The 26,141-nt window shown below is 36.5% G+C and overlaps 3 protein-coding genes across 4 annotated transcripts; 1 reads left to right on the top strand and 2 right to left on the bottom strand.

Moving 5' to 3' along the window:
- Positions 1-3,464: 3,464 nt before the first annotated feature.
- On the bottom strand, positions 3,465-11,378 carry LOC149051789 (adhesion G protein-coupled receptor D1-like). 2 transcript variants are annotated; one of them, XM_089187258.1, is made up of 14 exons: positions 11,304-11,378; positions 10,513-10,600; positions 10,052-10,142; positions 9,913-9,962; positions 9,451-9,577; positions 9,205-9,308; positions 8,772-8,874; positions 8,518-8,668; positions 8,330-8,411; positions 7,512-7,578; positions 7,321-7,403; positions 7,038-7,158; positions 5,785-5,826; positions 3,465-5,669 (listed from the first exon to the last, which is right to left on the bottom strand). In XM_089187258.1, the coding sequence occupies exons 3-14, from the start codon at positions 10,121-10,123 to the stop codon at positions 5,505-5,507; spliced, it is 1,167 nt and encodes a 388-aa protein (XP_089043384.1). In that variant the 5' UTR covers positions 10,124-10,142; positions 10,513-10,600; positions 11,304-11,378; the 3' UTR covers positions 3,465-5,504. The 2 variants fall into 2 exon arrangements, with proteins under 2 accessions (XP_089043384.1, XP_089043378.1); XM_089187252.1 differs by lacking the exons at positions 10,052-10,142; positions 11,304-11,378 and having other exon boundaries at positions 3,466-5,669; positions 10,513-10,587.
- Positions 11,379-11,993: 615 nt separating this feature from the next.
- Positions 11,994-25,885, bottom strand: LOC149051787 (uncharacterized). The gene is made up of 4 exons (XM_089214763.1): positions 25,867-25,885; positions 17,504-17,727; positions 17,369-17,428; positions 11,994-12,113 (listed from the first exon to the last, which is right to left on the bottom strand). Exons 1-4 carry the CDS (start codon positions 25,883-25,885, stop codon positions 12,036-12,038), a joined length of 381 nt encoding a protein of 126 aa, XP_089070889.1. The 3' UTR covers positions 11,994-12,035.
- Positions 12,968-16,168, top strand: LOC149051788 (uncharacterized). The gene is made up of 3 exons (XM_089187201.1): positions 12,968-13,017; positions 13,098-13,300; positions 13,489-16,168. The coding sequence occupies exons 1-3, from the start codon at positions 12,980-12,982 to the stop codon at positions 16,158-16,160; spliced, it is 2,913 nt and encodes a 970-aa protein (XP_089043327.1). The 5' UTR covers positions 12,968-12,979; the 3' UTR covers positions 16,161-16,168.
- Positions 25,886-26,141: the final 256 nt, after the last annotated feature.

Raw genomic sequence — 26,141 nt, 5'->3', positions numbered from 1 at the left:
ATTATGCACACAGTGGTAAAGGGCCCTTTCGCACTAGCAACAAGACGCTAACAAAACATGTTTCTCTTCGCCAAAATCACATCAGAATTTGTCCTAGCTAATTGTCAAATGTGCTGCACGTATTAGCACCCCCAGGGAACCCCTTTACATAAGAGGGCGGGGGTGCGCGCCTGTAATTTCAAAAACGACCGCTAGGAAATCATAAAAGGTGCTTAAGTCTTATCCGTGTGGGAGTGGCAGCAATTAGCCTGTAAAAACAAGTGTTTATGTCCTTTTCTGTCTTTTTCAATGCTTCCCTCGCTCCTACAGAGGATTCATACAAATATGAGAGCCGTGCCGCGTTTACATTGTACAGGTAGAAAAGGTTGTCCAGAATGAGTGTTTCGTTCTGTAATGAAAACCCCTATAAACCCACTCAGAAATGACTCATTTCGAATGAATTTTACGCTGGTTATTGTGTGGCAACCGGTATGAACTCGTTCTTGTACAAAACTCATTCGGATATCATGTAAAAGGCCCCTAAAAGTTTTTGTTCCCAGAGCATCACGCTTTGCTCGCCTGTCTGAATACTAAAAATTTCAGTAGCGTTGAAGCAACAACCCGCTTTTAACTGCTTCGCTGCTTCTGAAACAACGATTAGTGAAGAAAGCAGATATTTTAATATTTTCAATTCAACGTGAACAAAAATCTTTATAAATGGTAAATATTTACTTTTGTCGGTATCAATTATTGTGTGACTAGCTTATAATATAAATGAGGGAGGGGAAAACACAACGCAAACCTGAGCTCCTGTCAAAAGGTAATACCCAGGCGTAATATAATAATCGAAACGGCAAATAAAATCATAAATGAACAAGGTAAGAGTGTTACGTTAGACTTTTTTACAAATTGTAGTGATTTATGCCAGTTAACGGTGGCGACAAGCAGGCGCACCATCTATATTTCATAGTCGCTATCAAGCAAATTTTGCCGGACTTTGAGTTCGTCTCAAGATAGAACAACACAAATATACGAGGAAATATTTACAGTAACTTTATGACCATCCGTTGGTCTTTTAAAAGCTTGAAGCTCAGTAGATTGTGTCATATCGGTCATTGTTAAAACGGTCTTTGTTTTGATGCTACTTTTCGACATAGGAAAGGTATGTCAGACAAAAACATTCACCAAAAAATATATATATTTCTTTTCCAGCTTCAATAATTACAGGGGATTAAGTTAAGATGATAAACAAAGGATTATGTTAACAGAAATACCGTAGGTCTAGTACATTCGTTACATGAGGTCACACAACTCGGGTAATATTTACGGTGAAAATTTGCATATTTGAGTGGTCGAACGAAAAAAGTCGTTTCTCGAAAACTAAAAATATATTTTCGCAAAAAAACTTCACCACAATTATTAGAACATATTAGGCTACAAAATATGAAAGTAGGAGAGAAAAAGAATTTGGCGACTCGCCACAATATTTCAAATTTGTTCGATGGATGCTGACATCCTCTCTTGAGACGATTTTAACATGGTATTGTATTTATTTCTCTATAATTGTCTTTTTTTGCAACATTATGATTCCGCAGGTTTCGCTGGATCCACTGCAATGCACTTTTCCGTCAATTGGCGGAAGGAACTTATTAATTAAAAAACGGCAACAAGCAAGGCCTTTTCAAACTTGTAGAGTCTCATAAAATATCCAAGGCACCGCGGCCGCACACCCAATAAGTATGGTGAAACAGAAACGATACTGGTGACCCTATCTTGTCTTGTAAAATAGCTTTTTTCTAGATTATTCAAGACAGACTACTCGAGCCAGGGTACCAGGCAAGAGTCACATCATGAAGCGAAGGTAGTAATACGCAAAACAGCTTCAATCTGTTATCTATCTCTTTCCTTTAATTTTGTCTAATTGAAGATCAAAACTAATATAAAAATGATATGAAACTGTGCTGGAAAATGGCATAAAATTATCCGGCTTGAAAAATGACAAAGACTCGGTTTGCAACTGTGCCTCTAATTAACCGGGATGGGCGCTGATTGCTTTGAGCAACGACTTCACATGCTTGGAACAAAGAAAATACTAGGGTCTCCTAGCCTTGTTTTTCCATGAATTTCCCCAACTGCCACTGACATTTGAGGATAATTCAGTCATTGTCATTATCAAGAGGTCAAACGTATGGATTAGACATTTAATTTAAATTTAAAAAGTTTAATATTGTCCCTTCTAAGAATAGATAACTGTAAATAAATACACCTTATTCGATGAGGAAGTTTTGCAAGTAGCGTGGTATTATTTCAAGTCAAGAGAGTGCCGTTGCGAAACCATTAAAGTGTTCTTTATGACAAACAGAAAAAGTCTGGTGTGCTCAGAGACTTGTTGCTTGAAAAACGAACAAAAAAAAAAAAAACCACAGCAACAACAATTTCGGTTGGTTTTGTACAACCTTTTTGTTTTTCCGCTTTCCGTCCGTATTTTTGCGCTGTTGTACAATGCAATACTGTGGGAAATTTTGCATATTCCCTTGCCCAAATATGGCTTAAGTGGCGTAATAGTAGATTGATAAAAAGGTATATTTTGCGACAATGAATGAAACGACGAAGAACTGTGAAACTGAATCAATCTGTTCTTCATGATGTATATGTATAATTTTAAAACTATGCGCGGCGAGGTCTTTGAAAAACAAAACTATTGACATCGATAACTGATGACATATTTGTCATGGGATCGATGAAAAGCATGAATACTCTGCTATGTTTTATTTTCTCTTTTCCTAACTGGGGTGGAATTCATTAATCAACAGTCAGCAGGGTTTTGGCTTCGGTTTAGAGAATAACATTCTACAACTGAAGCCGATAAAAATGTCGAGGAAGAAGGGAGTTAATTAAAAGGGAAATAAAAGATGGACCTGTCAAAAGCTGAACTGTCGCTGATGGCATCATTTCAAAACATTTTTATCCAAACTTCTGTTTACCACAATTATTGTTTTCAATGTAGCGTGTTTATAAACTGAGCACGAATGCAACACCCATTTCTTTTTTTGCAAGATTGTTCAAGTGAAACGTCTGAAAAAGTTTTAGTCGACAAACTTAATAGGTTTTTTTTTTCGTGAAAGAGATCTTAAGTGGTCTTTGTGTATTTCTCCGTTGACGTCTCGTCACAACAACTTCAGAAGGTAAGCAACTATGCTATTATGTCCCTTAAACCTTTCATAATATTTTTGAAAGGTTTTGCACTAAAAAACCGCAAAAAGTGTTTTACAGTGGTTAACTGTTTCCAAATCATTTTGCGACTTAACAAAACTTAAAACTACATTTGTAAACAAATATCTCTTGCTTTTTCAATCTATTTGTATATTTTCATTACCTCTATTATTTTCAAGTATTATAAAACTTAAGAACCGACACGTTACCAGAGGTCAGTTTGAATGAGAGAGACCAATAGAAGCCACCGATAATATCATTTTCTTTCCGGTTGGATTTCGCTTGGGGTCACAGGATCGGTTCCAATACCGAAATATTTGTGTCTAACCAGTCACTATTTACTTAACAGTTCTATAGAATAACCACAACATGTAGAAGAACTTCAGTTGTACTTACACAACACAGAGTGTACAAACAGGGCTGTGAACATTTTACCGCATTAAAGCCCTTTCATCACCCAATTCTTCAAACTTATGATATATACAGCAGTTGCCCTCAGCGGATGCCAGTATGCGTATGTTATATATAGTTCTTGACTTAATAAGAATGCCAACACGACAAATTGTGCAACGTATTAAAACTCTTTTGAAGTAGGTGATATGACACATGATGATACTTGATCGCTTCTCACTGACATAAGTGACCACTAGTTTTTTTTTTCTTTATTGAAGGACCAATGAAGCTAAAGGCTTTTTCTACCAGGTGCAGAGAAATTTCTCGCTTCAGCAAAACAGGATATTCACTACAATAAGTTATTATTGAAATAGCCATATTAGTTTACATTTTCTTATGGCGCAAGTTATCATAAGTTGATAAATACGTTTTTAATAAAACTAGTTCAAGAATCATGTTTAAAGTTAGAAGTTTTATGTCAATCAGTATTTTTCCCACCGGAAGCTTTATCGAGTACCCCATGTGTTCAACTGCACGGATGGAAGAAATTACCATCTATCCATTAAGGAAATGAAGCTGCTCGTTGTAATTGGTAACATTGATATCGTATGGCAATAACTTCACCGGCGGGACTGATCCTGTGATACGTACATGTATGGGGAATAAACCAGGGGAAGTAAGAATTCTCTGATCAGTTAATGTTATGGGAACAGGGATTAGTCAGATTAGACTAGGGGAGGGAGGGGTTATAATAACTTATTCATTAATTCTGACTTCAAAACAACGCAGCATCGTTACAAAGAAAATAAGTTTTTGACCTTTTACCAGTCAACGTTTTGATGATTGTTCTAACTACTTATCTCACTACTCATCGGATCTAAATTGTTGGCAAACACGCTTTTACTGATTAAGACCCTTTCACTGCAGCTGAGTATCAGCTGTCTAGAGAATTGGCTGGTGACGGTATTTTAGGTTTTAAAATAATCAAGGATACTGCTAACTCGCCGCACAAGCGCGTTTATTTCTATCAAGGTCAACAGATCTGAAGAGATTTTTTTTTCCTTTTGGCATCGATTAAAATTAGTCTAAAACAATGTTCATATGGTATTGTGTTCCTGTGATCCTTGTCAATGCTGTTAAAAGCTGTTTCGCAGACTGTCACTTGAAAAAATTGTGAATCATATAGAAATGAAAATAATATCTTGAAATACCCCAAGCTACACCTCCTCCATTATTCTTATTGTCTCTTCCAGTGTCCATCTCATGGAAACTTTGACAGGACAGGCATAAGAGGGGAGGGGAGTGGGTAGAGTGAGACCAGCAGTATGCCTAAATACTGTATACATAACTTTATGTCCGTTAGGATTTCCGGATAGCATGGTGGTGTTGAATTCTAACAGCGATAGACAGCCAGCCCATAAGTTAGATACTTAAAAGCAATTTAGTTTTCAGCTAAGGCAAAATTTCCCTAATTACGTACGATACTCAAAAAACTACTTACTCTTAATTCAAAGAAAAAGAAAGCTAGAACAGACTGTTTTGTATTCTAACAGTGATAGACAGCCAGCCTACAAGATAGTTACTTAACAGAAATTTAGTTTGCAGCTAAGGCAAACTTTCCCTAAGAAGATACGATAGTCTAAAAGTTAAGTACTCCTAATCGAAAGAAAAAAAAAGCTTGAACAGTTCTTGCATCTAGCTTACATTAAACGCTACTACCTTCGGCAAGTTACCCTATTATCGCAGTAAGTGACACCTTAAGTATGACTTATTCACGAAGCTAACGCCTCGATTGGAACGGCCGAAATCTTCCTGAAAGATCGAAAATGAGCAACCGCGATTGACCAACTAAGCTTAAAAATCAAATTAAACAATTAAACAATGGAGTTTCATGCTTGGTCCGTGTTGAATCTAGCTCTTCAAGTCGAGTGTTTTTCCAGCTCAAATTCATCGAAAGACTGCAATTCAGCTACCCATGTATCACCGACACCACTTGGATTAACCTGTGAGCTCTTCTTTGTGGAGTTTCCATTGTTTGTAGATGGGAAAACCGTGTTCACCTTCCTTTTGAATCTCTCTCTGATCTGCAGATAGACAAGCAAAGTAAACAAATAAAGGCGCCGATAGACATAGAAAGTAAGAAAAAGAACCACATTCAAGGTACATTCAAGTTTTAAAACCTCAATTTTTAAAACTTACCTGGCTGTTTCGCACACAGTGAAGAACGAAAATCAGGAAACCCTTAGACAGAAAAAAAAAAGTTTTTCAGACCAATTTCGTTTTGTGATTGCGACCTGGGGTAAATATATTGAGTTTTTTTTCTCTAAAAGCCCCAAATAACAACAAAAAGAATCAAATTATGTCTTGAATAACAAAAAATCACATAAACAGTGACATCCTTTTTTCTTATCTTTTAATTTTTATTCTCTTTTGTCTGTTTTACATTAACAAATATTATAATAAAGTTCGGATATAACACGCGCTGTCATTGGTTGAAAGAGCATGCTCTATGAGAGTATAGAGCATAGAACTGAGCTAAAGCTGTCACGCCATCTGCCAAATTGTACTATGTTCGACCTTTCTGGGACTTCTTTTTAGCTTTTTTCCGATAATTGAAAGTAAAATTTCGGAACAAGCGAGCCGGCAAGTAGCAACAGAAGAACCAAACAAAGGCGAGTTTTGCGGCGCTGTCATCCCGAGCGATCTTCATGTCCCGGTGAATTCGGCTGTAGTTCATTTAAAAAACACTCGCCTTGAACAGTTTGTTTTCTACCTTATAATGTGAAAAAACTCGCGTGTTTTTTTATGAGCCATAATTCGGCTGAAGTTCACTGAACATTTCACTTGAAGATTATGTATTAAAAACTACAGGCAAAAGCGTTAAAATCGACCTGCCGAACTATTTCAGCTTTTAAACTATCGCAGATTGTGAACTTTGATGGTTTTTTAACTTTGATGGTTTGACACTTTTGACAGCTTTTGTCTTGTAGAGCCAATTAGGTTATTCGAACCATTCTAACAGGGATTCTGATTGGCTTATTGTAGCGTGCTCTATGAGAGTATAGAGCATGCTGACGACATTGTTGTTCGCTTTGGAAATAAAGTTTGTTTTGAAAATTGGAAGTAATGCATGGGGAATTTGACGGATTCTTTATTATAAAACAAATAGAGAAGCCTTGACTGTGTTCTGTTCTGTTATAAAGCACTTAGGAAGCGGCTAGAGCACTCAAGAAGTGGGGAGAAACACTCGACTACGTCTCGTGTTTCTCCCTACACTTCTTTCGTGCTCTAGCCGCTTCCTGCGTGCTTTATAACAGAACAGAGCACAGTCAAGGCTTCTCTATTTGTTAATTATATCACCATCGTAAAATTTATAGTTATTAGGTAATCTGAACACTCAATATGAATGATTTCACGTATGAAACTATAAAATCATAATATTTGATACTCACTTGAGTAGAGTTGAGGATGGTAAAAATGTAGGAAAAAGCTTTGTGTAATGGCGACAGAAGACCAAATAACCACGTGACACCCAACAGGGGGATCATCACAACACATGCTCTAATGCCAACTCTATAGGACGAAAATTTGCTGGTTAATTGATTGCTTACTGAACCTCACAAAAATTTTTGGAACCCATACTTTCTCTTAACTAATTAATATCAACAAGCTACTGAGGAAGTAAGACGTACTCCTTTTTTTTTTTTTTAAACGCCCTTTAGAGCTCTTTCTCACCGTAATTGCTGACTTTGCTTGTCTCCTGTTTGCTTCATTCTGGACATCTCCCTTATGACTCGTGTGAGTATCAAAATGTTGGTCTGAAAGAGGAGGAGATAAATTAAAAGTTTGTATTAAGGTATGGCTATTACACATTTCAAGTCTTATATCATAATCACCGATATGAATAAACCGAAACAGAAACTTACCACTTCAACTGTAATCACAAATGTGACAAATATCCATATCAAATTGTTCGCTGAGGATATCCAACAACTTAAAAGGGGAAAGATAGCAAAGACAAAAACAAAAATTGTCAGCATAAAATCTGCAGTCAAAAGAATTCGTAAGAAATTACAAAGCGAAAAATACATGGGCGCGCGAAGATATGAAATTTCTCTTCGAGTGTTTAATTCGATAGCTCACGAGTGAGGTATCAAGTTGAACACGAGAAGAGAAATTTCATAGCTGGAAGTAACCATGTATCATTTTTTTATCAAATAAACAAAATAATTATTGATTGATTGAGAATGGTGAAGGCTTCGCAGTTCAATCATCAACCTGGCCGAGGGGTGCAAAAGGCGACTGACGTGTCAGCAGCTGATTGGCGATATCAAACACACGAGAAAAAATAATGATACTTGTCCACATTTGTTGTTAAGGCTTTTCTCAGGACTGAAATTCTTGCATAACACTGTTGTTTATATCATGTTAAAAAATGCATTTTAAGATGTTCAATAATATGATGATAACATGATAAGGTACAGATCAGAAGGGAAGATTTTGGAGAAAAAAAAGGGAATAAGGAAACACAAGGATTAAATTACAGAAACCTTGCATAAAGAAAGAAACCGATGTGAGAAAGCTTTCCCGAAAGGGTAAATGTTACGAGAAGGACTTTGAGATAAATTTAATAAAAATGTCAAAGCAAATCAAAAGAAACATCAAAACTTCACCGAAAAAAAATAACATTTTAGGGGGAGGAAAAAAAAGGAGAAAAAAGAAAAAAAGAACATACGCCTCTTACAATTTGTCGCTGGTATAACCCTGTATCCCTTCTTTTCCAGCAGCGATAGACAGTGAAATGGCCACCATAACTAATGGAAAACCTATCAGGAAATGCCAAACCAATCAAGGCGACTCAAAAATTAAAATTAAATTAGCCAAAAATAAAACTCTCAGTATATTGTAAGTTCAGCTGTATAAGCAAAATACCCCATGACATGACGTGATGTATGCGCATCTTGTCGTTGATGTTATAAACTTTTACAACAAACAGGTAGAGATAAATTCCCTCGACCAGCATCCAGCAGAAAGCGGCCATCAGAAAATACTGCATAATAGCTGCTACTATGACACAGACAGCCTGCACAGATACGTAAAGAAAACAGCAGAATCTTTGTCATTTCAATGCTTTGTTCGATCATAATATCTTTAATTTCATTTAAATAATGTGAAAAACCACCTACCTTGATCTCTGTGGCATTTATACCAGCGAAAAAACATATTTGTCCAGCTCCTAAAGCCACAGCAAGACTTACGCGTATTTGAGACAGAGGTTGACGAAGATCTCTGTTAAAACCAAGATATATAAAGCGACAACAACAACAACATACACACACACACACACAAAACAAAACAAAACAAAAAAACAAAAGCAAAAGGCATGAGTGAAAGCGAGAGACAGTAGATTGGCAGATAAACTTGAACAGTCACGAGTGATGTCCAAAACATGGGATACGGATTTAGTTTCTAATTAGCACCCAGACATTTTTGTTATTATTTTTTTTTTTTGGGCGGGGGGATGGGGTGTTAGGGACATTGCACTGGCCTGATTTATTCAATACATCTTCCACGGTATTTAAGGATGTTCTCCGCCGATCGTTTGATTACAGTACTTACGTGAGGAAAGAATATAAGGTTATTGTCGAAAGTATTCCGATGATGGATAGGCTTAACCCTACGTATGTGATGATCTCCAGAACAGCTACGTCGTTCTCGGAAAGCTGCGTCAAAAACAAACGAAAAAGGAGGTAATACTTTGATTGACCACACGGACCCATTTCTAGTTTGAATGCAAGGTAAAAACAATGATAATAATAATAATAATAATAATGATAATGATAGTAGTAATAATAATAAAACTACCTTTGTGCTGCCGCTGAAGTCAACTAAGACAGCGAAATGAGTCAAATGATTGCAGCTGCAAATTGTTTCTTCTGAGTTGCTCTTCGAATGATCCACATGACAACCCTCTTCTGAAAACCCATCCGGACTAAAAACAAAGGAATATTACAATATAAGAAATAACAATAACGATTTTTCTTTTCAGAGGGTACGGTAACAAACCCAGCAATCTGATTGGTTATATGTTATTCGGTGAATAACATATAAATTCCAAAACGTCGGAGCTTAAAACACTTATCAGTGTTGACTGCCTTTGTTGTGGTATTTCATAACATTTCATGACGGTGACTCTAATATGAAAAATCAGGACTATCTTCCCAGCAAATGAGGGTTTAACTGATATCTCGAATTTTTATACTCAGTTTTGGACTAAGCGAAAAAGACGGAGTCCCAAAGCATAGTTTATAATATCTTTGTATTTACCTATTTTTGAAACCACTCCAAAACATGCAATGCTTTTCTTCCTCGACGACCTGAAAATATATTTTACATGTATTTCTATTAAATTGATCCAACATAACACAAAGGGAACGAGCTCATCTTTCAGCGTTCTTGCTGTTACTTTTAGGTTTTTGAACTTCAAGATTACATCTCTTTGTAATTTTTCAGGTTTAGGATTCATCGCTGCCGTCATTATTCTGGTGTTAACATACCTGTAGAAGAAATATTGTTCTATGCTATCAACTTTTGCAAACCATTACAGTGAATTTGCATATAACTGCATGTAGCATACTTTATGTCAATTTTATCTTCGATATAAAATGATGATAATGAAAATTAACTTCTCTTATGATTTTTAGAGTTTACTGTGTGATAAAGAAAACTTAACCGTCAAGTAATTTCTCCAAATGAGCTTAAAAAATGGACTTGGTCATCGCCTTCTTTATTCATTATTAGGGTTCCTATTACACTGCTTATTAGGGTTCTCCCTATGTCGATTGGTTAAATTTGATATGGCATGCGATATAATTCAATACATGTACGCTAAGCACAATTCTTAAATATTTTATCGCTTAACGTCACCTAGAAGTGTCAAGTTCTTCTCCAGTAGATTGATTTCTCAGTAGTAATTCATGAAGATCTTTGTACACACATCCTACAATCACTGACCCTTTAAAGAAAACAATATTGTTAATCAGAATATGAAAAAAAGTCCTTGTAACGCCAAACGATAGGGTTAGTCTCAGTATAAACATATTCGAAATGGTGATCGATCAAGTTCCCCTCCACTTTTTTCACCAAAGAACTATCTAAGTTATAATACAGTATGGACTGAAGTGTTTTCGAAGACCAAAATATTTTCGAGCAGAATTATTTGTTTGACCCACATACTTCGACATTTGAACACCCAACTGGCTAACACCACATCTTTGGTTCTTTTAGCATTCTGCATAAGCTATTTGAACCGGAGACTCCACTGGTATAGATCGACTAAAATGCTTCTGTCATTTCTTACTTTTCTATGACATCAGTGAAAATATAGAAATGTTGTGCGTGCTAATTATCATTGATTCAAGCAATTACCCCTACCTTCTACTGGTTAAACGGCGAAATAATCTACTTAGGATTCTGGCAGAACACTCAAAAAGGTTATAGATCATTACCTGGGCGTGAGTGATTGGCAAACTTTCCGACTATTCTCCCAGCTTCCTACTAAGGTCATCGCGTACCTTCTAAGCTGTTTTGAAATGTTTAACGATTGAAAAATAGTACACTGATACGTAAAACTTTCTGATTTCTAAATAGTAGAGCAACTATTAAAGTGGAAAAATGTCATTCTATGATTTAAAGTTGAAAGCGTGGTTAACGCAAACCTTTTTCAGCAAAATCATCCGAAGATATATTAATGCTGACTTGTAATTCTTCCTCCTTGAGGAAGAAGTCAGTTGCATTCCGACGTTAGCCAATTTGAATGCCCAAAACTGTCAGAAGAAAGAGAATATGTTAGTTGATGATTGGAATTGAAGGAGATGACAGCAGCGTATACGGATCCGTTTCTTGAAGGTATATACACAGCACTACACTATGATTTCTCAAACGCAATTCTGATTTATTTGAAATATATTATTGTACTGAGATCGTATTCATATACTCTAAAGATGAAATTGAAACAGCTTATTAACCAGACGAATATCACTTCTCGTCAACTGGGCTTCACACATCTTCGTGCACCTACTGGCATCAAGCCAGACGAATTTTATGCGCCTTCGACTGCTTCCGTGAGCTTTTCAAGAATTCACTTGTATCATTTAATTTTCAAGGCCAGGCGGCAGACAGACCATTCAGTTAGACAATTGGTCAGTGGGTCAGTTACTAATAAAATAGTTTTAACTCACCCATTGTTCGGCTTTTGATCGTTGTAGAAGGGTTCGTTCCATTCAGATGGTATTTACCATACTTAAATGCAAATTCCTCGAAGGCGACTGCCACCTTAAAGATGGATTCTCTTCTCTTTTCATCTCCTCCATCATTAAGTTGGCCTTTACTGGGTGTCGTGATGTTTAGAAAATTATCGATGAAGTCTTCAAATACTTGCATAGCCTCCTTTAAGGACCAAAAAGTTTTTTAATCATGTCGAACGTCATCATAATGAGAAAACAAAAGTGCACATCATAGGACTTGGACTGATTGGATATTGCATGATTTGAAAAAGAAGCGTTTCAACAGAACATCATTTCAGTGAATTAGCCACACCTATTTAGAAGAGGTATATTTTCCTACATTAAATTCTCGTAGCACACAGTATTGTCATGCTTTTGCCTCTATATAAAACGCTTTCACAGCTTACAAACTGCAGCTTTGCATCGGTACACGGTGGTTCGTTGCTATGCGATTTCCTCCCATAGCGTCCCTCTCGTCATGTGATCCAATAGGCCTTTGTTGTTTTCGCGTTCGATGACTCAGTAGCGGTGGAGATATTGAAATTCGCTTCTCGGCAATACAATAAACAATATGAATACATTTGCATCTTACACAGTTGCCCAACATTCCAGTTATGGCTTTCTAATAATAAAGCTTGCATACGCTGCCGTTTGGTAACGAAAAGCGAGTTTTACTCAGTCCCCTTCTGAGACAAATTCCTGGTTTAAACGCTAGCTAAAAAGGTCAAAATCGTTACTTTCAGGGGTAGGTATATTCTTCCCATACTAAAGTATCTTTTTGATTTCGGGACCCCCCCATAGGATTGTGTTTTCGAGGTGAAATCGTTTAAGAATGTGAATTTGGCGCGTTGTGAGGGGGAAATCCATCCTGGGTAATTTTCTATTCTCGTTGTATCCTACCTATCACAAATAAAAAAGCTTGATCGTTATATGTAGACTCCGTTTGTTTGTATTTTCAATCCTGGAAACCGTAAATTTGTACATTTTAAACCCCGATTTTATCGAGCGCTCGATGCTTCTTGCTGGCAGCCATATTGGATTCTCTACAGATCGCCAATCATTGTGTGTAATTACGGCAGTAAAAAGAGCATTCGAGGAAGAATCTTCTTATGGCCAGCAATTTTTCAGGGGATAAACGGGACGATAGGTAAGCAAAGCAATTCTGAACGTCGAATTCGCGTTTGTGTGGTTATATTGAATAATTTAAATTTCTTGCTCACTTTGCAGTCGAAAACCTCTGTGCGGAAAAAGCAGAAAATGCAGTAAGCCTAATTCTCACCAAGGACGCTGTGATTCTAGTAGAACTTTTCACGCATTCTGGAAGAGTTCATCTTCACATGTAGCTTTGAAAAGAAAAGGAGAGTTACAAGAACAAAACAAAAGGTTATCACAGGACATTGAAGCGAAAAAGGCTCGGCTGGATGAATATGGTAATATTATAACTTTGAGTGTTTTCTAAACGTGCAAAATATTTCATTTTTACCGCCATGCTACTCTGAAGTTCGAACGGAAAATTAAGTTATGCATGTACAGCATTCTGTTCCTTTAGTATTTTATTTACATGTGATTGCAAAAAATGTTGAGATCTAATTTCTCTGTTTTTTTTGTTTTTTTTAAGAGGGACAAATACAAACTTCTGTTGCTCAGAAAGATGCAGTAGAAGAAGAGCTACAAAGCCTTCAAAAGAGTGTGGAAGAAAAGGAAGATCAAGTAAAGCAACAAGAGGAAAAAGTAACACAATTAAATGAGCAATATCACAAATTTAAATCTCTGCTTGAACAAAAAGGCTTTTCAGTAGCTAGGAGGAAAAATGCCAGTACAACTTATGATATGATTACTAATGTCAATTCCAGCACTAAGTACAGACGAAGACAGGAGACAAAAAATGTATTGGAATTTATTCATGGGGGAAAGGAAGGGTCAATATATGGGGCTTGGGATTATATTTCATCTACTGCTGACAATCAAACCATGGACACACTGATTTCTGGACTTAAACGAGGGAAATATCTCCAGGGTCTGTTTGACAAGACAATGAAAGGGTATCAAAATTCCGATGAGGCTTTGAAACAAGCTGTTTTTATGAAGTACCAGAACTTTCTGTCTCGCAGAAAGTATGCCCTTGTCTGCAAAACTCAGTCTTCAGTTTTTGATCCAAACTCTGATCTATGGGTACCCCGTAACATAAAATGTTTAGGTTTGGACTTAAGGGTGCCAAATATAGCTATTTCTGACAAACGGGTGGAGAATTTTGTGAAAAGTCTTGACATTGGTCATGTTAATCAAATTCCCAATGCACCGGGTGTTTCCAGAACAATAACTGGGTTGGTTTTTATGATAATTGATCTGCACCTTAGACTTCCCTATTTATTCCGTAAGCTAATTTGGTTTAATGACAACATAAATCATTTCATCATGCAATTTTCTGATGATGGGGCCCCTGAGTCAAGTCAGCTAACCATGTCAATTGGCAGCCTAACATCATGGAATTTTGGGGACAGGGTGAGAAGCAGGGATTTCCAGTACATTTTACATTGTGTCAGTCGGGGGGAGAAAGATGAGGTGTTACAAAGTATCTGGAAGCAACACACTGATGAAATGGAAATGTTAGAGGGTAATATATTTGTTGTTTCTAACAAGCAGTGTACTGTAGAGTCTCAGCCCAGTGCTGATATGAGCTGGCAAAGCTGGGCTAACAATGAGTTAAATCAAGCTGCCACTTACCCATCTCCTTATGCTAACGTAAGCAAAGGAAATATGTGTACTATGGGTGCCACTATTGGGATGGGGGAGGAAGATTTATTCAAACCTTATACTCTGGAGGTCAGAAATTCCCATGTTAAGAGGGTAAATGAGTTTATGATTTCCCTGCCATCTTCCCTGAATGAAAAAAATCGCCACTCTAGAAAACTACAGTTCATGGCAGAGAATGGGATTCGCCAGTTAGGCACCCCCCGAATTGGAATTTTTGCAGAGCGGCAGCGCCCAGAGCCTATCCACTGTGAAATTAATGCATGGCAACATGTGTTAAATATCATATACAGGGTAGCAGCACAAAGAGGTGTTTTTACCAAATTTATTGATATATTAAGTGCCTCGGCTGTAGAAAGGAGAGCTGATCAAGGAAATGGTAATGGGAATAGAAAATCACAAGTTTATGTTCCACATAATGATGGTGCTGGAGAACGATCTACTAGGGTTGATTTTGTTAATGCCTCTAACCAAAAGTTTGTATGTGACCTGGACAATGCACTGTCAAGAAACCATAAGGAAGATTTTGGTGAACTTGGTTGTGGGTTGGGGTATTTAGCTTCTGTGATTAAGGATCACTATAATGATGAGGCTCAGAGGCACAAGAAGCTTCCAGTGCGGTTGATAGGAGACCAGGCCATTGCTTTGGCAAACTTTTCTTTTAGGCTCATTGATGCCCTTAAAGTCTTAGATGAATCCCCAGCCCAGAAACTAGAAAGATTAGCATTAGGAAAAATTGCACAATTCCTTAGGAATGCTGGGGCTCTTTTTAACAAAATTGAAGTTAGCCCTTCCTACCTTGGTGAGCTCACAGAATTTTGTACACTTTATTTTAATTTATATGCATTATTTTTTTCATCAGATGTTAATGTAACTGTGTGGACAGTAGGGTATGCCATACCATATCATGCAACTAAACTGTATGAAAGTTACAAAGTGGGTTATGGTATAATATCATTACAGGCAAAAGAGGCTAAACATTCAGGGGTTAAAAATGACTTGGATTTGACAAACAGATCCAATAAAACAACTGAAAAAGGGAAATGGTGGCAAGTCATGAGAGCTAATTATGTAAGAGCATTTTATTTGCCAGAACATCAACCAATGCCAAGTTCTTATACTTCCCATTTTAAGTCTCGGCTTCCTTCTCAGCTAAATTCAAGCAACTTTTGCAATTGTGGAAGAGAAAAGGAAATTAATGATTATGTATGTGAGGTATGTGTAGATGCCAGGGTGACTGTCCAGTGTGCAGAGGGACAGCAACTAATACCTGAAGTACTTTCATCATTAAAACCAGTCCTATGCTTTGTATGTAATGAGAGATTTCCTGATACTGTAACATACGAGGCTCATAAAAGTGTTCACATATGCAGCAAACAGCCTGTTAGTCCAGCTACAATTAGCCGTAATGTAAACCCTAGAAATATGAAAGTAAGTGACCTAAAAATGGAGTTGCAAAGTAGGCAATTAAGCACTAGTGGAAACAAAGATGTTCTTATTAGACGCCTTGAGGGTACATTAGCAAGTGAGACTATATAGAATAAGACTTTTCACTGTCAATGTATCACCAGAAAGCTCCATAATCATATTTTATTACCATTTATAAAGTTTACATAAGTTTATTTTTTAACCAGGTAAATTTAACTGCAATGTCACCTAAGATTATTTATCATTGAAGTTGTAATAAAATTTAAAATAAAATATTTTACACACCAGATGGAAAGCTAAATATATTTACAGGAAATACAGTGTCTAGAAAATTTCAACATGAGACCATGTTGACACAGACGTATAACTAATGTATGTTTGAAAAAAAAGCTACAAACTCGTGTTTCTTTGATCAACACTAATCTCACAATATTAATTAATATTACCTTGTTTATTCATGATACTTTGTAAGCTTTTGTCGAAAACAAAATCCTCTGCCGTGTACCGTTGAATATAAAATGTCACCATAGCCTTCTGACTTTTGAGGTTGTATTCAACAACAAAAGGAGTGTTTTTAGATACAACAACGGCTGACCTGCCTTTGTAAACAGACAACAGCTTTTCCTTTGATTTCGGTTGTTGACTGAAATGTCTTTTTCTAAGAACATCCTGGCCTTCGAATCTCGCCGGCGAAAACACTTTCTCCACTGCTTGTATACAAGATAGTGTCGAAGTAATTTTTGATTTTCTTTCATTAAATTTCACTTCTCCACTATAGCCCCTGAACAAAACTGTTATGTGACGAAATATCTGCCACGGAATGAAGATGACAACTGGGCCTACCAATGATGTTGCTTTTGAGCGACTTAGTTTCGAAGCAATCTGCTCTCCAATTTCTAAAAGGTAGCCATCCACCAGTGGACCACAAAGCTCAAGTTTGTTGCCGCAAACCTCTTCCAGTCCGCTATTCATCTTCCCCATACCATAGTTTGGTCGTCTTTTTGCTCGCCTGACCGCCTTCATCCACTCCCGCTCAAAAGAAAACTTCAGCTCCAGTTCACTTGCGTTCCAAAATGTTTTTCCCCTCTCTGAAAAATCTGTTTGGCCTCTTAAATCGAACACGACTTCACTTAAATTCGCCGCCATGTTGCTTTACGTTGGAATACTAATGGCAATTACCGCAGACATTCACGCGCCCGCGCTTCCGGGAGGAAAAAACCTAGCAACGAACCACCGTGGTAACTCCTTCTAATTACTGCATATTTCATATCTACAAGTAATGTTCATCTTGTTATTAGGAGACAATAGTGCATTCATACCTTCAAAGAATTATTTCTCTTGCTATCTATTCCACTAAGTTTAGAAACAGATCCATTTGCCTGAGGTAAAGAAAGACAAAAGCGTCGAGGAATGGCAGAAACTATGGAAAAAAAAGGAGAAATTACGAAACATACCAGATTCTTAAGTATTTCCAACATAGATTTCCAAGTTGACGATGGTGGAGACGACGATGCTGCTGCTGGTGATGATGAAGATGCTGACGATTTTATTGATACTGATTCCGATTCTGCTGTTGCTGACGCTTCTGCTTCAGATGAAGATGACGATATTGAAGAGGATGGTAATGGTGATGGTGAAAGTAACGATAATGGTGATACCGACGATGACTGCAACTGATCTGTATGTTAAAGTAAAAGCTAGATGTCAAAACAACATTTAACTAAAATTGAAAAGCAATGATAAAGCGCATAAAGTTGTTGAGTAAATCTAGCGTAGATGTTTCATAATATCTACTATCTCGGTATGGTGCGAATAAATATAAACCATTTATAAAAATTAAACTCCTATTTGCAACACGTTTCAGCCACCGTGAAGCTCCTAGACATCACTGACCAATCCGCAAATGAAAAAAAACTTATTTATCTACTTGTTATTATTATTATTATTATTATTATTATTATTATTATTATTATTGTTTTCATTTTGATAGGGTAGGGAGTTCCTTCGGGCCATTTTGCAGGTTGCCCTTGAGCGAGCGATGCCGTTTTCAATAACTACGCTGTGAAGCCTTTGAATTGATAGAAAGATGTTATTTCTGAGTTAGAACATTTTCGCTCGACGGCGCTTCTTTTATTCAACTAAATGCAAGATGAAAATGAATTAGAAATAACAAATATTCGGAAGATTAATATGGAAATTGAAAAGGAAACGAAGTAAACTGCTGTTCTCTTTTAAAAGAAGACTTGAAATGGTGTTATTAAGCTTGTAACCTCAGTAATTTGTTAGAGTTGAAGAGACACCTGACCATATATTTTGACATTCGAGAATTCGCATATCCTCAAAGTGAATTAACGGGCTTAAAGTACACACCATCATTTGCATATTTGGGCAAAAAATTATCCATTTTTATTATAGACCCCTGTGTTAAATTAGAGTTAAAACTTGTTGCACAGGAATGCATTGAGAAAATTAGTTTCTCGAAGTATTTTCCTAAAGATAACTTGTCTTGGCTTCTTCTTGGATGTTGGATTCATCAGCTGTGATAAGGGACAAACTTTTGGAAAACCATTCTAGCGCTGTGGTTTCACCCAACACTGTTCGGAGAGCCATAGAATCGACTCCTCTGGGTAAACTTGTAATAAATATTAAGGAAAAGAACTTTTCTTTTGAAAATAACCTTGATACTCACGTAGAAGAGCAATTGATAACAGGAGTGTTCTCCATATCCGGCAACTTCTATTCGTCATCATTTCCTTTTTTATTGTGTGGTTTGAGCATCTGTCAGCTGAACTAAACACAGCCTTAGGCAAATTTTCTTTGAGCTGAGGATTTGTTGATATTTTCTTACTTAGTATAGAAGGCTTGTGAGAATTCTCTCTTAAGAAATATTTGGAAGATCAGTCCTATAGTGTTGTTTTGAGCCAGAACCAGCTGCCTATTATAAGCATATACGGGAAATTGAATATCATGCAAATCATTGATGTCACATCTTTCTACTTAAATTCAGTGAATTTCCCCTTTTTGCTTCCTTTTGAAATTTTGGTAAAACAAATATGATTAATGAAAAATAATCATTTAAGAAACTTTTTAGAATTCTCTTCGTAGAATAGCACCTGAAGTGCAATGATCTTGTTTCTAAAGGATGTAGCCTTTAGCTAAAGATGTTAAATTCATTTGAGTATTCATGTTAATTACAAATCATTAATGGTCATGCCACTCATTGCTTACTTGGTGCTTAACAACGAAAACAATAAGTCTTTTTAGAGCATTTACATCATAGAAGTCGCTAAAATTTGTTTTCCTCTATCAAAAATTGGGCATTGTAGTTAAAATTGTTGTTTGATAAAATCTCTTTGACTGGAGAGCTAATGTTCTCCTCTTCTAGGTACGTGGGTTTTTAATCTTTCCTGCATTAATATTTCATTATCTCATTCACAATAACGAATTGTTAATGCTATAATTCGTGGAACCACGCATAATATGGTAGACAGTAGTAGTTTCTTATGTCTAAAAACGCACATGATAGTTCAAAAGAGTTGTCTGATTGGCTGTTTCCTCCAAAAAGTGACGGGTTCATAACAAACAGCTAATAATACATGTCTTCGCGATTAACCACCTCTTTCCGACTACCCCTAGGGTTTCTAAAAGAAAAAAATAAGAAAAATTCTGAAAAGAAAAGAAAAGAAATATAAAATTAACACAAAGCAGGTGCAGTTTGAACAATTTTGTGAAGCAATTAAATATCCTTATCGTGAATTTGAAGAGCTCTTTCGACGTTCCTAGTTGTTTTGGCATGTAAGTGTAATTTTGCCTTCGTGATGATTACGATCGCTTTTATCAAAACCTTCGAAACACCGAGAATATATATTTTTTCACCTCTTGATGATGACCTGCATGCAATGGACATAGCTATTGCAGACAGGTAACTCGTTTTATTTGCGTTATTCTGAGGCATGCAATTCAAGCTTTAAAACCTAAAATTAAAGTTTCTGCTCCAATTTGACCACCTTCTATCTGTTTTATGATAAAGCAAGCTGTTTCAACCGGTTTGAGCTCACGTTATTTCAAACATTCGCCAAGTGCAAAGGCGAACGAAAACCCATCACGCCGCTTGCATGGATTTTCGAGAGTCTTCTAAGCAACCCTCTCCTTTGATTGAACCATTTCTGAGAAATACGCGCGAATCTAAATCTTTTCAATCGTGTTTTCATATTCCCGCGTAAACAAAGCTGTCAGCTACTAACGAAAAACAGAAATGTTGCAGCCGACCATCAACGGCCGTGGTAAATGGGTGGATCATTGCGGTGTACACCCTTAATCTGTGGGAATGACCTATATGCCAAGATTTTATTAACCAAACACTCTTTTATTTTGGTATACGTTATAATGATAAATAAAAACGCAAATGAACCGACATAATTAAAAAAAAAAAAGAATAAAAAACCTTCGCTTTTGGTTTGAGCCAATAAGTTGCATTGCCGTAATTAGCCGACGTGGTTTTATTCATATTAATGACTCCATGTTAAGTTATGCTATTTAAAGGCAAATAAGTATATCAAATGCATAGAAAGAAGTTTACTAGCATCTATTCTGCGTGTTAATTTCTCATGCGATGAGCAAGATTTGCTTATTTTCTATCAGAAAAAGGTTTTTGCATCTAGTTAAGACCTCAGACAATGTTAAAGGCTGATGACTCTGGAAAGGTGGCCTATCATAGACTAGACTCCTCTAAGCAAATATAAATAACTGGCACTCGACAAAAAATTTAACTCTCATCCTCAGTCTGTTTTAAGGCTGAGGGTGTGCGTTTTTTTTTTCAGTTCAAACTCGTTACAAAGCTTCAGTTTAACTGCGTTCACATCACAAAATTACCCAGATTAACATTTGAATTCTTCTTTGTAGAGTTTCCATCGGTTGCAGATGGGAAAACAGTGCGAACTTTTCTCTTGAATCGCTCTCTAATCTGCCGATAGAGAAGCAAAGTAAATAGAAAGGGCACTCAAATATTCATACAAGATTTTCAAATTCGTACTCTACACGAGTTTTTTTTTTTTCATAAAAAACTAACCTGGCTGTTTGGCGCACAGTGCAGGGCAAAAATTAAAAAACCCTTCACAAAGAAAGACAAGCTTTTAAGATCAATCAAATCAATCATTGTACAGAATACGTACCTAAAAACTTTGTGTAATGGTGTCAGAAGACCAAATAACCACGTGACACTCAGCAAGGGAATAATAGCCACGCATGCTCTAATGCCAAGTCTAAAGGACGACAACAGTCTAAGATATGGGATTGTTATAAGATCAATTTCAAATATCGTTTAGAGGATCATTTAAAATTTGATACGATTTCGTTAAAATCTCCGGCAGAAGCTGTCAAAAAATTAATCCCAATGCGAAACTTACAATCATAATCACAAATGCGACAAATATCCAGATCAAATTGTTAGTTAACGTCGACGACATCCAACAGCTAAAGGGAAAAAAAGGGGAAAACAAAAATAAAAAGAGAAAAATTAGGTCTCACAATATACCCGATCAGCTTTGCCTCCAAAAGTAACATTCGTTCAGTGAAAGAAACTGTAGGTCACAGACTGGCCTTAGAAGATGAAGATTGTGAGAAGGAGATTAATGAAAGTAATAAGGAAGGGTAGGATACATAATCAAAGTAAAGCAAAACAAACTTCAAAAAGTGAACAAAAAAAGTTAACAAAAATGATTATAGCTGGTAAAGCTCTGTATCCCATATTTTTCAGGAGCGATGCTCTGTGAAATGGCAATCATAATGACTGGGAAACCTTTTATAAAAATTCAGAGTTAATAACATGATACAATAAGGTAACAAAATAATCCCTAACAGTATATGATAAATTCAACTGAAAAATCAAAATAACCCATGAAATGACGTGATACATGTGCATCTTGGTCTTGATGTTGGAAACTTTCACAACAAACAGGTAGGGATGGATTCCCTCGACAAGCATCCAACAGAAAGCGGCCATTAGGAGGTAATGCATTAGAGCTACCACTGTGACACAAACAGCCTTCAAAAGTAAGGGGAAAGACTTTTTTTTACATTTCATTCAAGGAGGTTTTCTTTAAACGAACTCCACGAGTGGTAAAGAGCCACCCACCGTTTTTTTCTGTGGCGTTTATTCCAGCGAGAAAGATTATTTGTTCAGCTCCAAGGGATACAAAGAGACTTAGTCGTATTTGAGACAGGTTTTCCGATATGTTTGGTGAAAATGAGGCAGGTATTGATGTTGATATACTGATATAAAAGTACGAGAAATCTGTAGAAGCACAAACGAAGAGCAAGGTCAAACAAATCAAGTAACCATTAGAGCAACAAACAAACAAACAAACAAGCCCTGAAAACCAAACGTGATATCAATAATGACTCATAAATTTTGCAACATATTGAGTGTATGGAAATTGCAAATAATATTGTCCATAAATTATTGTTATATTTACTTCGAATGTTTTTAAAGTGACTGAAAGTGTATGATGGTTGACAGTCGACTGTAGTAAGTGTTGCTCACAATTTGTTGAACACCGGTTTTATTTAACATTGTCTGTTCTAGAAAATACACCGCTGATTGATTAGAAATAGCACTCACGTGAGGAAAAAATACAAAGTTATTGTTGAAAGAATTCCGATGATGGAAAGGCATAATCCCACATATGTGATGATCTCCAGGATAGTTACGTCCTTGGAGGAGAGCTGTCGCAAAGTTAGATTGAACAATGAATTTATTGAACCAACACACTTATGATCGAAATGCAAAATACAACAAGAGTGAAAAATACCTCTGGCCACAACTGAAGTCAGCTAAGAGAGAAAAATGAGTCAGATGATTGCATCTGCAAACTGTGTCTTCTGAATTGCTCTCTGGTGGATCTACATATCGGCCGTCTCGCGAAATTAGCTCCCTTAAGAAAATTCAAGTCGATGACTAAACTGATCAACTCGTTACAATAACAATATCTACAGGATATCTACGCATCGACAAATACTCAAATTATTATTTGGTTATACTGGTAAATTCTATTTTGTAACTTATGTTCTGAAATGACGTTAACTTGCAAAGAAAGATTTCGCTCTTTTCGTACATACTCCTTGGAATACTAGGACGCGTGAATCACGAAAGTCAATGTCCCTTTTTCATGTTTGCCTTTTAAAATCGTCAAAATATAACCCTACGATATATCTCCTCGCCAGTATTGCGGAATTAATTTCCCGCGAAGTTACAGTTCATGCCTTACTTTATCCTTTTTCAGCAATAAATATCCAACCATCACGAGGCTGTTTAATGTGACCTAGCGGGTGATCAACACATTTGCAGCTTAGAAATTATATTGGTTTCTTGAACATCTAATACTGAATATGAGATTTTTAATATATGTATTTTTTTTTTAATTTGATATTTAGTAGTTATGTCTTGGGTCAAATATGATGATTTTTGCATTTTCATTATTCACCGAAGTATCTGCCCTTATGAGACTAGTCAGTGAGGTTTAGCTGGTGACTTTTTTTTTTGCATAGTTGTTAAGAAAAATATCTACTCGGTGTTAAAAATTAGTTTTGTATGAGAGAGTTGACTTTTCTACCTTCGTTTACTCAACTAATTGAAGGAAGTTTTTAAATTAATAATGTTTATGCTAGCGATTTCGATGAAAAGTGGACGGGAGACAGATGAAGAGAGTCTGCATTTTCTTTCAAGAAGAAGGCCCGAGGAGGGGCTTTTAGGTGGCTACTGCTTCAGCAATATGTTCATTACCACGGGGAGCGGAGAGCTAGGTGTTAACCATTCATTTACCTTTTCCAGAATTGTCATAGCTTTGATCTCAAAAATCTAGCTCAAATTACTCCTTCCCACTTTGCATCTTTGCGCAAGAGTTTCACATCAACTCGGAGGACCTTGTGTTTAACCAGACTTAAAGTAATTAAGGAGTTGAATAATGGTATGGTAGGCTTTTTTACCAAGGAACTCTCCCTTAGAATGAATAACAAGCTACATAATCAGAAAACGTCTTAGGCTCTATCAGTTTAGCCTCCTCTTTTTCTCCGCGTGCTATTAGGAGGACCATAGGTTCGAGTCATGTCTCGAGATATGCTCGTAGTAATTATACTTACTGTGCAGAAAGTCACGTTTTTAAAGGAGCATTGGTACTCACTCAGGAGAGTTAATGATAGTTGTGTGGTTGCCCATATTTGACAAGTTTTGGTCTTTATACTTCTTTGAGAGTTACGTGTGTGTTACTAACGTGTTCGAAGAAAAGGACTATTTTCTCCAATTTGTATATCCTGCAGATCTGAGAAAAGTTCCATTCTCAGAAATATTTCAGAGAACACTATTTTGTAAAAACGATGGAACTTGACTTGTTTTGTGCCAGAGCAAACCGTAAATGGAAAGTATACAATGCGGGAAATTGACTGTTATGCTAATTAAAAAACTGGCGCAGAACAGTACAGTATATCACACCTGTCTTTGCCATGCACCACAAAGTGTGATTGATAATATCAAAACCTTCTTTCATGCGATAATAGGCATGATAGCATAGTTTTATTGTATGATTTGTGTTTTGCTTTACTAGATACGAATTTCGTATACGAAACTAGATACGAAATTACGTTTTATCGTTTAATTAACGATGATGAATCCTTAATTTTAGACTACGAGGATCAGAGCACGAGTCATACAGAATACGGCAAACGGTATTGATTTGTTTATTAGGTATGATTGTTTGTCTGACAAGGTGATCACTTTTGATGTCGATCGCGACGTTTCGACAACATATTGACTGCATGTTTTCGACGATCAAAAAACTATTTAAGCAATACTCTGTCGACCTTATCGCCTGAAGAAGACTCGCAGTACACAGTCGAAATGTCGTTTTTTTACATCGAAAGTGACTACGCCATGGAAAAAAAATCTTTTTCTCTATGTGCAAGTGTATTCATCACGATTATTAGCTGCTACCTTATCATAATAATGATAATTTTATGCTTAAACATGCAAAGGTAGAGAAGAAATTCAAATTTTTCGTCTTTTCACGAGCGTGGGACAAATAAAAAATTCTGAGTCCCCATTCGGATTCCTCGTCACTGAGCCACACAGACTTCACAGTGAGCGAGGTCTATTACGAAATTCATATGACACGCGTCCTGCATACAGCTAGGATCAACAAGATAATAAGAGAAATGGCAAGTTCTGAGCTCGGTAAAGGTTTGATCCTTCATGGGGAATTTTTTTCTTTGTCCCAGGCTCGTGACAGGACAAAAAAATATTTCTTTCTTTCTTAACCGAGCTCAAAGTTTACCATCCCTCCTAATCTATTAACAAACATGCGCATACTAGTTAACAATAGTTTTTCGATTAGCTGTTTCCTCCAAAATTTCCCACGAGTCAATAACTACCTGTTTGAGTATACCCTCAGGGTCTCCAAATATTATGGGGAAAATATTCTAGAAAGAAGAATCGCAAATTAATGGCAAAAAAATACTGGCATATGTTTTTGCTTAAAGATTAGTTCACAACATGAATTAGTTCACAACATGGCGTGATTAAAAAAAAAAATAAACTCTAGAAGCTAACGTTGAATGAGAGGTCCAGTATGTCGTCTTAACTTTATCTGAGCGTAATACTTTTTTAAACCCGCATTTAATTCACTGAAAGACTATTTTTGTTTTTCTCCATGTCATAATATTGAAGAAAAAAGCAAATGAACCGACGATTGCTATTGAACGTATGTAAATTGAAAAGGGAAAACACGTTTCGTATTACTTGTTTTATTTAATATCTTATTATCATTACCACTCTCATTCATGGCCATTTTTAATCATTTTTTGACTCATTAATGTTTGGTTTGTTTAAAATCTCCTCTCTGGAGCTACTTAAGCCAACCTTTTCCATTACATAATATCGCAATATCGCACTCCATGCTCTAGAGGGCATTAGTTTCAAATTCAGATCCTTTAAAGCAATTGGCTTCTGTTGATTACGAAGAATGTTATTCAAATTCAGGCAGTGCATTAGTGGCGTATATAAGGTAATTGTTTTGCACAAACCATTGAAAAGTTCTAATTAAC

The sequence above is a fragment of the Pocillopora damicornis genome, chromosome 1, assembly GCF_964200805.1.
Source record: "Pocillopora damicornis chromosome 1, jaPocDami1.2, whole genome shotgun sequence".
Taxonomy (NCBI): domain Eukaryota; kingdom Metazoa; phylum Cnidaria; class Anthozoa; order Scleractinia; family Pocilloporidae; genus Pocillopora; species Pocillopora damicornis.
This window is presented reverse-complemented; position numbering and strand designations above follow the sequence as displayed.

What these genes read in the sequence shown, in the direction of transcription:
- LOC149051789 (XM_089187258.1), bottom strand. Translation starts at nt 10,123, where the DNA reads ATGACGGCAGCGATGAATCCTAAACCTGAAAAATTACAAAGAGATGTA. An exon ending in ACTTCAGCGGCAGCACAAAG is followed by an intron (nt 9,309 to 9,450) that starts GTAGTTTTATTA and finishes TTTTTGACGCAG; the next exon opens with CTTTCCGAGAACGACGTAGC. An exon ending in ACCTTATATTCTTTCCTCAC is followed by an intron (nt 8,875 to 9,204) that starts GTAAGTACTGTA and finishes TGGTTTTAACAG; the next exon opens with AGATCTTCGTCAACCTCTGT.
- LOC149051788 (XM_089187201.1), top strand. Translation starts at nt 12,980, where the DNA reads ATGGCCAGCAATTTTTCAGGGGATAAACGGGACGATAG. An exon ending in GGGGATAAACGGGACGATAG is followed by an intron (nt 13,018 to 13,097) that starts GTAAGCAAAGCA and finishes CTCACTTTGCAG; the next exon opens with TCGAAAACCTCTGTGCGGAA. An exon ending in GGCTCGGCTGGATGAATATG is followed by an intron (nt 13,301 to 13,488) that starts GTAATATTATAA and finishes GTTTTTTTTAAG; the next exon opens with AGGGACAAATACAAACTTCT.
- LOC149051787 (XM_089214763.1), bottom strand. An exon ending in TGGAAATACTTAAGAATCTG is followed by an intron (nt 17,429 to 17,503) that starts GTATGTTTCGTA and finishes TCTTTACCTCAG; the next exon opens with GCAAATGGATCTGTTTCTAA. An exon ending in AGAGAAATAATTCTTTGAAG is followed by an intron (nt 12,114 to 17,368) that starts GTATGAATGCAC and finishes ATATCCAATCAG; the next exon opens with TCCAAGTCCTATGATGTGCA.